General features: G+C 42.6%; 1 protein-coding gene across 4 annotated transcripts in view; it reads left to right on the plus strand.

Moving 5' to 3' along the window:
- Positions 1-14,358, plus strand: part of fermt2 (fermitin family member 2) — a 44,659-nt gene that overhangs the window by 15,171 nt on the left and 15,130 nt on the right. For 2 of the 4 annotated variants that reach the window (XM_038729159.1, XM_038729160.1), the window contains exons 3-8: positions 980-1,213; positions 7,281-7,409; positions 10,601-10,633; positions 12,371-12,596; positions 12,759-12,861; positions 13,316-13,423. In XM_038729159.1, the coding sequence (XP_038585087.1) occupies positions 980-1,213; positions 7,281-7,409; positions 10,601-10,633; positions 12,371-12,596; positions 12,759-12,861; positions 13,316-13,423 (833 nt within the window). The remainder of the gene's footprint in view (positions 1-979; positions 1,214-7,280; positions 7,410-10,600; positions 10,634-12,370; positions 12,597-12,758; positions 12,862-13,315; positions 13,424-14,358) is intronic. The other 2 variants (XM_038729161.1, XM_038729162.1) reach the window with 1 other exon arrangement.

Consider the following 14,358-nt stretch of genomic DNA (forward strand, 5'->3'; position numbering starts at 1 on the left):
CACTCCATCTAAACTATCCCCGACTTCTAAGGCCTTTACACTTGAACATAAAGGAACACATGCACAGTATGGGCTCTGTAAAGAGGTGATGGATAATTTTAACACAAAAAATTTAAGAGAAGCAAGCATTGTGACCTGCTTAACATACTTAACAAGTTTGTTAATGTACTCCATTAAAGTGATAAATAAGAAATGGATTCAAAGGAACTCCCACTCCCTTTTTGAATGTAAAGAATTTTTCTTTTACACAATTACCTTTTTGGCTTTGAAGCGATTTGTAGTTCAAACACAACTTTCCATCACCGTGCTGCTCGTATAGAAACCAGAACAAGGTGATCTGCAGAAACAGCTGCTTTGAGTTCCCTTTAAATCCCTGCGGTTTTCACCTTCCCCTTGAAGTCAGACACACACACTATGAGACTACAGGTTCGTCCCTATTGTGCTGAGCCCCTGCGGAGCGAAAGCCTGGGAGCTATGTGGGGTTTTGGGTGGCTTGTGTCTGCTTTAGAGGGATCACAGTGTGACTTTGTAACAAAGAGGGAGGTATGAACCTGATATCCCCACAGTGTCACACAAACAGCCACGTCTTTCACACACTCGGTCGTCTCCTCCCTCTCACTTTGACTTCACCACCCCCATGCAAACCTTTTCTATCCTCTTTGTGACCTCCCCACCCCAAGTGTGACCCTCTGCCCTGGGGGGACATATTTGATGAGCTCAGGTCAGTACAGTGTGATGGATACAGACTGAGTGCTCTAATTACACTTTCCTAATTGCCAATAGCATCTTCACTGTTGGCAAAAGGGAATAGATTATCTGTCAACAGATTCAAATGGCAACTAATATACCTGTACAATTTAGCAAAGAAAATGCTAGTTAAAAAGTACAACTACTCAATCATATTATTACAGCTATATTTTCTTTTGCATTTTTGCAGTCATTACTAAAACTCATCCTACCCTTTTTTCCACCTCCACAGATGTGAAGAAGGACTGGTCAGACCATGCTTTGTGGTGGGAAAAGAAGAAGACATGGCTGTTGAAAACCCACTGGACGTTGGACAAGTACGGCATCCAAGCCGATGCCAGGCTGCTCTTCACCCCGCAGCACAAGCTGCTGCGCCTCCAGCTGCCCAACATGAAGCACATGAAGGTCAAGGTCAACTTCTCGGACCGCGTATTCAAGGCTGTGTCCGACATCTGCAAAACTTTCAGTAAGTGGAACCATTGACTCATTTACAGGACAGCAGGCAGAGCAGCGTTCATAAGTAAAGTTGATGTGGAAAACGGTCAAGAAGCAAATGTGAGATGAGGTGTTGAAGAGTCATGGGAATAAGCGTAGCATAGTGGTCCAGTCTACTTGGCCCCAGTGAAGGTGCCCACCCTGCTGAAGCAAAAACCTTTCCCTATAAGACTAATTTTCGAAATTTTCTACATCAACTTTAATCATGTCCTTCCTCTTATTTTGTTTTTATCCCTGGCAATTTGTTGTGTTTATTAAACACACTCTGAGCTCTGCATGCTGGAGTCACGTCTCCTGACTGGTTGTCCACTGTCAGCTCTGGAGTCGTGTCCTTAGAACCTGGGCTCCATCAGTCTCACAGTACTGTTTAGTAAACAGAGATTATAAATCTGTCTCAGGCTTATAACACAGGCCGTCCACAGAACATGTAAATAACTCTCTATTCTCTTTATACTCTTTAAAACGCTTGCTTACCTACCATCTCATTTACTAATATCAGGATTAAATTTAACTGTCTCCCACGGTTTAAGTAGTACCCAAGGGTCATACACACACTATTGATATCTTCTATCTCTGGCACCATCTTGCCCTGTCATAGATGTGTCAGGGGTCACACATTGAACCCCAGTGACATCTGACCTACTAATTTCCACTTTTCCTCGGCTCAGACCTCGCCCCTTGCTACTGCGTCTTAGTCACTGTCTCCAGTAGGGTTTGTGTGTCATAGCACACCTGTTATGGCTTTGTCACTGGACTGTGTTCAGCAGGCACAATCAGGGGCTCCAGTGGCAGCTACCCTATTTATATTTGCCTCAACAGGTAGCACCTGACCTTGTTTTTAAAAATGAAATGAGCAAATAGCAACTTTTTATTTTTTGTAAATATACAAAAAGACTGTTTATGAAAGCAGAGGCAGGGAGGCGGGGGCAGAAAAAGGCATGTAGCCTTTATCTCGGCCAGGCCTAGTAAGGAATGTGTCTGCTGCTTCTGTAATAGATCTATTATAGCTTTGCAAAAATTCAGGACAAATTGCTTTTGGATGACATTGCGCGTGCCAGGATGTTGCAAGATCTTGTCCGGTGGCTGTAAAGGGCCCCTCAGTGTTTCATGCTTCATTTGTTGTATTTGTATCACTGTGCATTATAGCTAACAAAAAGCAGAGCAGTTCTTTATTGTAACTGTGGGTATGACAGCGGACTTAGTGACTTGGAGCCGGTCTGGACTGGAAGCATTTAATTTTTTTGTTATCTGGGCAAGTTTTATAATTTCCTGGGCATATTATCTGAGCTGCATGTCATAGAGAATCAGAGGGGACAGGAAGTGACTGGCCTTCGCTCCGGGCAGTAGTAAGGAAGGCATACAGGAGGACAGAACTGGGCAAAGTCAGTGGAGATCTTTTGTTGTCAATAATAGTTCTAGTTATTTTTCTAATTGTCATTTATTTGGAGAATATTTTTGCTCTGTCGTTTCTGGTCGGTTGGTCTCACAGAAGCTATTTCCTGTTCCAAAACAATTTCCGAGTTCAGTCCTCCAGTGTAGTATTTGGCTGTTTTTATCCCCACCCCATCTGTAGTTTATTTTTTCAACAGTTTTTAAGAATATTATACTGTCAAAATTTTATGTTATTTTGTTATATTATCATACAGTATATTTTTACTTCAAACTTTATATTTTGTCTGCTTTTTAGTCTCAACTGAAACTCTGTGTGACAGTGAGCATCCCATACAGTGGGAAAGCGTAGAAAATCAACATAACACTCGTTAAAACGTATAAAACCAATTATCACCACTGTACTTCTCCCATGTCCATGGCAGCTGTGTCCTGACACACAGACATGGTCCATCTGGGTTGGCTGGGAACTGAGAGGACTCAGCAGAATGTTGATGTACTGTAATACATGAAAATCACTCACTTTCACTCCTGTTTTGACCTCTGAATCCATCTGGCAGCTCTTACATCCTGTGCTTATCTTGATAGTGAAGCAAAGGCATTGGGGATTTTCCACTATTAGTTGCAAGATAACAGTTTTTGAACTCTCAACAATTCTGACAAACATCGGAACCCAAGTTCGTGTGCTTTTTGTCTAAAGAATTTCTCAGCTACAGTGTTGTGTTATAGTGCCAACTGAAATTGTAGAAATGCTGTATGGCAGCAACAAATGATTATTTTACTAATCAATTAAGCTATTATTGTTTTTCAATAGATGTTAGAAAAGATAGTAAATACCTGTCACAACTTCCTGGAGCCCAAGCTGACATCTTTATATGTCTTGTTTTGTCCAACCAACAGTCAAAAACATATATATTCAGTTTACAATGATATAAAATGCAGCAAATCCCTACATTTAAGAAGCTGGAACCAACAAATATTTGGTATTTTTACCAAATTAATTACTTCAGTGATTAATATCGTATAAAAAAATATTAATGAATCAGTTAATCGACTTATTATTTTAGTTCAAAATGCTGTATGAAATTCAGGTCATGTTTGTAGTTGAGGAAAAAAATGAGTGGCACTGAACTGGTTCCTGTGGTTGATTTGCCCAGTGAGAGTCACAGTCAGACATGAGCTTGTCCCCGTCTAGACAACCTGGACTCACTTCCACCATATTAAATACACACATTCACCTCCTCCCTCTGACAGAAGGTTTTTTTCTTCCTGTGAGCCAGCACACAAAATGTACTCTTCACAACTGACTAACACATGATTGTGGACCTGAGGTGGTTCAAAAATGAGACCGTTTCTCTCAGCAAAACACCAGGGTAACAAGACTCCACTTAAGCACTGTGGGTTTTTTTTTTGTAAGCACTCCTTTGCTACCATGTGTGGGAAAATTGAGACACAATAGCCGATCATCACCGATCTGAAAGCGTTACAATGAGTCAAATAAATTATTTAAGTGGGTGACCTGGTAGGAAAGCAAAGTGATTGAGAGGATGGATGTCAATATCATGGTACAGAAAGAGCACAGGAGTTTGAAGAAGGATGTTGTGGACATTTGTGAAGGCCTATTGCAGTAAAATGTTTGGTCAGAGCACTTTTTAGATTTGTGTGGGACTGTTACTTCATCATTTTGGTCCAGCAGATTTATGGCCCATCAACCTGTGGTCTGCTTGACTGGCCCGAGTGTGCTGGCCACTGTTGTCATAACACACAAGGAGTGCGGTTTGGCCTCAGTTCCAGCTCCTAAATTGAAGTGCATTATTATCCTTTTTGAGTGGCCTTTTAGCACCTTTTTAGCCTCCTGCCTGATAAATGAAGAAAGCCTATGAGACTATTATGGTGAGGTCAATTAATGTCGTTTTTTTTAAAAAGCAAAGCAAAAGCACGCTTTTTGTGTGCCTCATGTGAGTCATAGCATCATTCACTCTAAATGCCAAAACTCAGACTTCACTGTTCTTGCCATCAGCAAAATTCTTAGAAGATAAAAATTCCGCACCTTGTATACATTCTTTATTATCCCTTTCCCATCAGACTGAGACTGTATGTGAGTTATCTTTTACCCCTCATTTTATTTAGTCTTCCTGGAACAACTGCCTGATTTATTGCTACTGAGTATTGATCAGTCGGCCTTGCAGCCCAAAGAGTGCCTCCTCACAACAATGAGAAGTATGCAGCAGTAAACAGAATGTGAAATCAGTCCTCAATCAATTATTTTTGTCCATGTAGGGTCTTAAACTGTTTGTTCTGTAAACTTGTGCTGTAAAATTAGACTGTGACGGTGGTTGTGATTGTTCTGCGGCTGGCCTTACTCACAGTAGTGAATCATGTGTTCCGAGGAGTAGATCTTGCAAGCCCAGCTGGCTCTCGGTCAAACCCTCTCCTCTGGCTCCGGGCCTGGTTACTGCACAAGTCTACAGGATGGAAGCTTGGGGTCTTATTGTCTGAGGTGTCATTTCTGCTAATGTGAATCAACCGAGCTTTTATAAGCACTCTAGCCCTCACTCACCGTCCTGACACCGGCCACAAGTATGTGGTGAGTGTAGGAGCAGTCTTTCCCACCAGATCATGATTCTTAAATTATCATTATTATATTATAATTCCACACTCAACTGAGTAGGTCAGCAGAAATCGACTGTAATACTTGCATGTCTGAAAAATACTATGAAGCATTTTTTGTGTTTTCCCCTTACGCGGATTTGGTCATCTTTATCTCTGTTTCTGATGGTATTTAAACTTTAGCAGACGTAAAATCTCCATATCGACTTTGCCTCTACTCCCTCCATGGGAGTGATGAAAAATACATATCTGTAAATATATTTACCCCATCCACCCATTTTCCACTTGCGCAACGATCCAGTAGAGGTGCCTAAAATATTACTTTTACAGGAACTCTGATAATGGATCCCAAACCAGTGACAGATAATAGATTTTTACCACACTGAGCAATGGTTGTATGATTTTTGTGGCAAAAACCTTGCTTTAGAGCCACACTCATATCAGAAATTTTATGGGTATCAGCTTGGTCTTGCTTGGGAGATGGCTAATATTTGCCCTATAGATAAGTTTCTTGGTGTGGGTGAGGTCATAGGAATGAACATTTGAAAGTGACATTGTAGTAAAATGCCACATGCACTTTGCAATGCCTCACCAAGAGACACAGTCCTACAAAGGTACACACAGTTTGAGACACACTTCACTGTGTGTATTGGCCTCCTCGCACGGCTCAGTGGGGCTAAAGCTCGGCAGCACGTCTGCAACTCGCATGGCTGTATAAGGGCACAGGGATTGTGCTTCACCGCTGCAGCTGAGCAAGAATAAAGGCGGAGTAAGAGAGAGGGTGAGCTCCCATCTGGTAGTTCTTAAAACTCCTGGAATGCTTTTGCTTTAGTTACACAAACCAAACAAGCTTTCTCACCAAGCCAAGACGTTCCCTCTCCCCTTCTCCTCGTGCTTTCCTCAACACCCTCTGCAACCTCTTCAATCAGTCTGCAGCACCTTTCCAATCCTTCATCTTTAAAAAGTTAAGAGAGATTTATTTCAGTAGATATGAGAAAATGAACATTTTTACAATGGTCCTGCACAAAACAAATTGAAAATAATGAAATAAAGCTCTCAGATATTGGCTCGTTTAATCAATTTATATGGAATTTAGAGAACCATAGCCAGCTGAGGATCCAGATGTGCTTGCTTCTAGACACCATCTATTCTAGTCCTGACACATCCTGGCCGTCTTGCTGCTACATCAGAACCATCCCAAGCCCATCTTAAAACATCATTGCAGTGCTGAGTGATGGTTCGCTGGCCTCCAGGCCCGAGGGAGGGAGAGGAGAGGGGCTGCTCTGTTTTATTCATTATATTCAGTGTGTTGTCTTACTGTCAGATTGGGATCTTGCACACAGCTCACACAGTTAGAATGTGGTTGTTTATTTCATTTATAGCATCTCCGTATTAGATCACGATTTTCGAATTGTCAATAATATAATTATCTTAAAAATATATTTTCCTTTGCTTGTACCATCACCTGGTAGTAACACATCACTGGGGGGGGGGGCTTCAGTTCCGCTACAACGCTGTGAGATGGGCTAGATGCTCAGGTGGCAGCCTAATTTTTGGTGTTTTGTGGAAGCTGTGTGGTCCTATTACTTGAATACTGTTTTTATGTGTGTGAGAGGAAAAGCCAGAGGAAGGAAGGTAAGAAGGATATAGAAGTTGTGTCTGCCCTGTCTCAGTTGGGGATTACAGTTAAAGCAAGATTTGTTGGGGCCCTGAAAAAAGGGATTTGCAATTTTCCACCTCGCGTGTGCACAGCTGTCTACAATTCTTACCCATCTCCGCTGTCCCTTTTGCTTTCTCTTACTCTTCCACCTTTTTACGCTAAACCTTTTTCAATTTAAATGCCTTAATCATTGAATTAACCTACATTTCAGTTTCTACACATTCTGTGTGTGCTCTTTGTGAGAGGCCATTTGGTTTATTTGAAGTCTGTAGTTGAAACAATACAAATTACTGAATGTTTTTAGTGACAGTGACTCGTGGTGAGGCAAGGTTATGTTTATGGGGCATCAAATTAACTTTCTTGCTCTCTCTCCCTCCAGATATCCGCCACCCAGAGGAGCTATCTCTACTGCGTAAGCCCCGTGATCCCAAGAAGAAGAAGAAAAAGTTGGAGGAGGCAGAGGAGGACGATCTGGAGCTGGAGGGTCCGCTGTTAACCCCTGGATCAGGTGAGCTGATGGATAGTAACTCCTACATGGAGATGAAGCACTAATGCCGTTTTTCCAGTACCAGCTCACCTCGCCTCGACTCGTTTTTGCTCCGTTTTCTATTGCAGATAGTGCCCAGAGATAGTACCCCTCAGTGTAGCTGGTCGTCATAGCAACGCCACACACAACTGCCGCGAGGTAACTTTCGATGCGACACACACACCAGCGACCCACACAGCTGTCTCTTGATTTAAATTAAAACGTTTCAACATTACTGAGAATGTAAAGACACATAAGCGATACGAAAACCTTACAGCTGTGTTTTCCTCTGCCATTGTTGCTGTAGCGGTCTCTGTGACCAGAAGGCTCTGTGAGCGGGCGGTTGGCCGGCCTCGCAAGCTCCTCCTGCGGGTTGGTGCAGGCTTCCCCTGCCGCAACTTGCAGAGCTCCTCAACTCCGAAAACTTTCAAACACATTTTTCTTCTGCCATCACTTTTCGTAAAACTGTCAATATTCGAAATCTAGACAGTTGGTTTCTCACCTCAGAAATTCTCAGAAGTGTTGAAATAACGTATGAAAATTGTAAAATATAAAACTTTCTGTTGCTGGCCTCTGTCTGGCGCACGCAATGAAGACATAGTGAATAGTGACGATTCTCTCTGACCAATCAGTAGTCTTCCGTGTTTTCCTGTCACATTTTAGTATGGCCTCAGCTCATTTGGAACCGCAATGGAGGTGAAAAAAGTACCTGGAAGCAGGTATAGGTACAACTTTTCCACAATGGAAAACCAAAAAAAGTCGTGTCGAGCTGGTACCGTGTAGTGGAAAAGGGGCTTAATAGTGCTTGCTCTAAAAAACTTCAGCTGAATTTAAAAGGGTTAGATGGATGGAAGTTATACCTCAATTAGTAAATGAGTTAAAGAATTGTCTCATGCAGACTTAAATCTGTGCATTCTGTTTTTTAGGTTCAGTTACCTACTTGGAAGTAATTATAGAGCGTTGGGTTTTATTTTTGTATTTCATTGTGAAAAGTAATAATCTCGTTTCCCCCAAGCAGCAGGTTGATTAGCAGGTTTCACTGGCCACTATGGAACGTCTTCCAGTCTTTTTTGTGTCTTGATTGCGCTTGTGGTTCGAAAACCACTAAGATCCAGATTGCTGCACCCTGCTTCTAGTGACCAAATATGAATGTGTGAGTTTGAGGCCTGCATGGGATCTACAGCCCTGGCTCCCAATTCCTTGGCAGGGAGGACGAAGAATGGTTGAGATTCCACACATAGTTGGTCACGCTGCCATTTTAAACCCAAACCAGGCTACACGACTGCAGTTATACTGGCCCTCCTCCCACCAGTGATGGGAGACTTACAACCATGTGAGCAGGGACGATCAGAACAAAACAGACTGTGCACAGAGTTAGCATTAACCAAAACTGCTAACACTATGAGACAGGGTGAATGGGACTCTTTGTGTATGTGGCCTCTAGTCTGTCTGCTGGCTCCTTTGACTCAGCTCAACATGCGCATACACACTCTCATGTGAGCATAAAGAGGGCTGAACAGTAATAGCTTGGTAAACTATCATAATTCTCACAGTGAAGAGAAACTCCTTCTGCTGACGTGCTGATTTGCTTCACTGTGCCTTCTATTTTTACGAACAGCACATGATGATCACACCCAAAATTTTGTCATTACATTTTAAAGTTGCGCTTCATTGATGCCTCTGGTATAGATACATTTTGTTTTCAGTAGATGGCCGTGGTCACACTAGTAGGCGGTGCAGAGAAACAGAGTTTCAGCAGGAATTTGCAGAATCTGTTTACTGTCGCCACGCTCCCTGTGTGTCTCTCTGGTGTGTGAGCGCGCACACACACACACACACACACACACTTCCTGCGTTTAGCCTATCAGATCACATGCTACAGTCAGAGTATATTTCATAGCCAATTTGTAAGGCGTTATTCTGTCCCTTGTGAAGAAGGGCAGGCCTCTCTGCTCAGGTTTGCTGATAGGAATCACAAGGCGTTGCAGAGGGGCAGCGATGCAATCAGAACTGCAGCCTTCTCCTGTGCAGTCAACTGCTTCTGTACACTCTACACAAATAAATGAGGGCTTACTGCATGCTCTAACTTGTATATCTAAGTTTTTCAGAATTACTTGATTAATCGATCGACAGAAAATTAATTGGCAACTACTTTTCTTATCAATTTTATCGTTGAAGTAAGTTATCAAGCAAGAAATGGCTCAAATGGGAATATTATCAGATTTTCGTAGTCTCCTATCATAGTAAAGTGATTATTTGGGGTTTTTTGGATTGTTGGCCAGACAAGACATTTGAAGATATGGCCTTGGACTTCTATGGATTTCTTTATAATGTTTTAAAATCTGTGTTTTACCAGCATTGTCAATTACATAGTAGGTCAGATGTATACAGTACAGAGTACATTGTTCTGGATCACAAAGTATACTGTACAGTGAAGTCCACCCTGACCACAGAAGCAAATTACATGATAGATGGTGAACACTAAGGTCTTCGGGAGAACATGACCAATTATTTCTACTTAAAGACTGGCAATCCTTTTCCAAAACCTCAACCTCTATTCTTAAATATACCATTTAGGAAACTCCATGTCCCCTGTCTGTCTGCACATGTAAAGTGCCCCACAGAATTGGTCATTCTGTTAGAAAAACCATGTTACTAATCCTCAGCTGTTGTCATGACTTAATCTGAAGTTGCCCATGATGCCAGCCCATCCCTCTGGGCCCACCACATTTTGACATGCCTGTTGTATCTAATTATCTTTTCTGTCAACGTGGAGAATGACATACCTCAGACAAGCCAGTACTTTATATTTGTGCTGCAGTTTATACATGAAGGGCTGGGTCACATTGACCAACGCCTTGCCTGTATTTTCAATCAGTCTTGTGCTGAATGGCTATGATTGGGTGGATGGAAATGACTGAACCTCACTAGTCATTCCAGGGTGCTCTCCCTCTGCGAAGAGGGTAAACTGAGTCATCCACTGTGAGGCTAGCAGTTGGCAGTGCCCGTGGAAACGCCACGGATCTCCTTATTCTTGTATTTCTCCTCTTTTCTCCCGTTTCCTCCTGTCCTTGTAGAGTTTTCAGAATCTTAAATCTGTCCACTTGATGTTGCTTCTCCCACCTACCTATTTCCTGTCTTTCTTTCTCTTACTCTTTGTCTTTTCATCCTAGCGTCTGAGATAATATACATCGGACCTGTCAAAGGTAAGCTTTCCTCTGTCCTTTACTCTTCAGCACTGCTTCCTCACACTCGCCTCCCCCTTCCTCCCTACCCTCCACCCACCCCCACCCCCACAGCTGGAGTGATGAGGGCACATGACATCAGTAACCTTTGGGACTAGCAGCTGAGTCACCTGACTGCCCCTTCAGAGGACATCAGCTGATTTGGGCAGTCACATGATAAAGACTTTGCCTCTCATTAGAAATTAGCTCAAAGCTCACTTTTCCTTACAGCTACTCCAGGCCTGCTCACTTTTCCTTACAGCTACTCCAGGCCTGCTCACTATGCCTGCTGACTGTTTTTTGCAGGATAGCTGATCACTTATTAGTGGTGGTTCCTGAGATAGTCATAACTATGATTTTGTGTTTTACGGAAATAACAACTGTGATAATTCTTATCGGTCCTACATACATGCCACAACCAATCGCCCACACAGAGACTTTGTGTAAAAATCAAATTCACAAGAGACACTTTCATTTATTGACAACCTCCTCGTGGCTTAGTTCTAGTCTTAACAGCCCATGGTGGTCCAGCTCCATCCATCTAAGCCCTCTATGAATCCCCAGTGTGGGAGCATTAGGGAGTCATGTCATGTTAACATTCTTGGTCCTTTTCGCCTGTTTTGGAGAGTCAGTAAACAGGATGGAGGAGATTTAATTGTGTTTTTAATGGGCTGCCAGCTTTCACCTTATACATGGTCTCTTTGGATATTTTGGATTCCTCAAGAGACCCATTGAGCGATGGGAGTCCTCTCCCTGACCTAATGACCTTAGCATTCGGGGAAAAAGCTTGACAGAACCACTGAATAACACCCTCCCCCACAAGGGATGGGTGGCCATAGCCTGCACAGTGTTCTCATGACCTCAGCTCGCAAACACAAACATCCACATGCACACTCCCAAACACAAACCAGGCCCACTTCCTGATTTCAGGAGGGATTTAGTGGTTAAGCCAGTGTTGCTTCTTGACCTAGGCCCTACAGAGGGAGAGAGGGAATGGGCAAGGGGGGGTATGAGGCCAAAAATAACCTCACAAGGCCAGCCAACAGGAAATGCAAACAGCTTCACTTTGGTGGCTTGCTTATGTTTGTAGCCAAAATTCATACTAATTTTAAAAACTAGAAAAAAGCAAGATATATTAACATTTGAATAATTCAGACACTTTTATTGAAGATTAAATGAAAATTGATGTGCCCAACCTTGCATGTTTTTGTTATAATCCATGTATCCTCCTCCCATATCTTTTGCGCTCCCCCTCTCCTCTCTGTGGCGAGTTGTGCAGTAGATTGCTGTGTGCAGTGCATTCCTGCAGGTTTTTTGACTAAGTGGGTGACCCTGATCATGTTCTGCAATATCTGCATGCTGATCCACATCAATCCCACCATCAGCAGGAGGACATTGTTGAAGCCACTCGCCTGCAAAGTGTGGGCTGGTAGTCACATGGTGTTGTTGACCGCTCGCTGTCCTGGCTAGGCTGCAAGTGTGTGTGCTTTTTTAAAAGTGATCACCCCTTTTTCCGCTGATGCTGTTTTTGTTAATGTACAGTATTTTTGAATGTTTGAAATGGGATTATTCATTAGATTAAGTGACCAGATTATGAACAATTATGTAAAACACTACTTACGTATGTAATATTGATAATATAATGAATCATTGAACACACAATTTTTTTTTGGACTTAAGTTCACTAAAAGGGACTAACTGATGATTGTGTGTTTTCAGGGAGCATCTACTCCAGTCCAGGCTTGTACAGTAAGACTATGACCCCCACCTATGACTCCAGAGATGGCAGCCCACTGTCACCCACCACTGCCTGGTTTGGGGACAGCCCTCTATCGGAGGGTAATCCCAGCATCCTCGCGGTCAGCCAGCCAATCTCCTCACCAGACATCCTGGTCAAACTTTACAAGCCCCAGTCCCTATTGGACAAAGCCAAAATCAACCAGGGGTGAGATGAACTTTGCTTAGTGGTTTGGTGTTTTGGTTGAAGTGCTCATACTCAGAAAATGCTGTGGTGGGATTTCAGTATATTAAGTGCTGAGCAACTGATCAAAATACTTGCAAGAGGCTGCAGAGAAATTGTTTCAGAAGACATTATTTTTGTGTACAGATGGTTGGATTCATCCAGGTCTCTGATGGAGCAGGATGTGAAGGAGAATGAGGTGCTGCTGCTGAGGTTTAAATACCACAGTTTCTTTGACCTCAACCCTAAGGTACGTCCCTTAGATAAAGGAGTACAATTACACCTTGTAAATGGATTCCCTGAGAACATTTGTCGATGTCATGGTGTGCCAGAGTGTGATTCTTGTCAATTTTATTTTATTTTTAAAATAATTTTAGGGATTTTAGCCTGTAAAGTAGATAATATGACAACATGACTTAAAGGGGAACTGCACCAATCCTTCCTAATCCTTCTTAAAAAACTGTCCATAGTGAGTTTGACGACGTTATAGGAGTGCAATGCTAAATCTGTGTAGTGCTCTTCTAAGTAAAGTATTTGAAATTCAGTGGACAACAGTCATAGTGCCATTTACCACATACAACTTTGAACTAGCGCTTCACACAAATCTAGTTGTGTGTCTGGTGTGCATCAGAGAGCGAGATAGTCTGTGTTTATTTACTTTGTGTTTGCATGAGAGTTAACTTCTGTGACAAACCTGTCTATAGTATGATGCCATCCGAGTGAACCAGCTCTATGAACAGGCCAAGTGGGCCATCCTGCTGGAGGAAATTGAGTGCACGGAGGAGGAAATGATGATGTTTGCTGCCCTGCAGGTAAAGAGATTTAATTTTCCTGTTTCAGCATTGTTTTGTCAGGGTCTGAAATTTGAAGACCTGTAGTCTTCTTTTCATTGGGAAATGGGCACATTGGCTTCTCAACCGCAAGCTAATGAACTGGATGGGCTTCCAGCCCAGAGCTGAGCCATATGGCTGCCAGTTCAGCTGCAGCATGCCTACTAAAACTTGACTATACTGATGCAGAATGAGTTAATGGGGGCATTATTACACATATTCCCATTGGGCTTCTCAATCAGTTCCCTTTTTTTCCTAGTCCTAGTTCACAGGAAAAGGGGAGTCATTAGACTTCTGAACAAAAAAATCTCATGAGTAATCAATTACAATTAACCTGAAAGAAATATATGCACTTCACTTTGTTTAACTAAGGGAGGTAAGTGTCATTTTGAATGCCTGGAAACCAGGCCAAGTGAGTCATCATGACAAAGAAATATAAATGTGAAAAATGTTCTTGTCGATATAAATAACCTGTGGAAATTCCTAAATTAAAATCTTCCAACATTAAATTCTCTCAATATTACTAAGGGCTTTCAAGCATGTTTGTAAACTGGGCCAAAGCTATTAGCTTTATGTGACTTGCAGAGCTGACCTGGCCTGTACTTCAGAGCCACTGGTGTCATCAGACAAACAAGTTTCTCTTTTGAGACGAGTGTAAAGGAAGATCAAAAGGAGGAGAAATGGGGAGCAGTGGAAGTGATATACAGATGTGAGCCCCTTTAGCCCCCTCAGGTAGCCCCCTTTAGTCTGGGGGTGGTGCGCTGCTATTTCTGACCCTCATAAACTTTGGGTGCCAAGACCTGAGGACGCCACCCTGTCCTCACCCCGAGGGTAATTATAGAGCATCTTGGGCCACAGGACCCAGTGCCTCAGCCTAGACCACCCACCCCCAGCAAGTCACTGTCTCACAAACCTGC

Source organism: Micropterus salmoides, unplaced genomic scaffold (assembly GCF_014851395.1).
Source record: "Micropterus salmoides isolate LMB-PRFRI ecotype aquatic unplaced genomic scaffold, ASM1485139v1 Ms_hic_scaffold_19, whole genome shotgun sequence".
NCBI classification, from domain to species: Eukaryota; Metazoa; Chordata; class Actinopteri; order Centrarchiformes; family Centrarchidae; genus Micropterus; species Micropterus salmoides.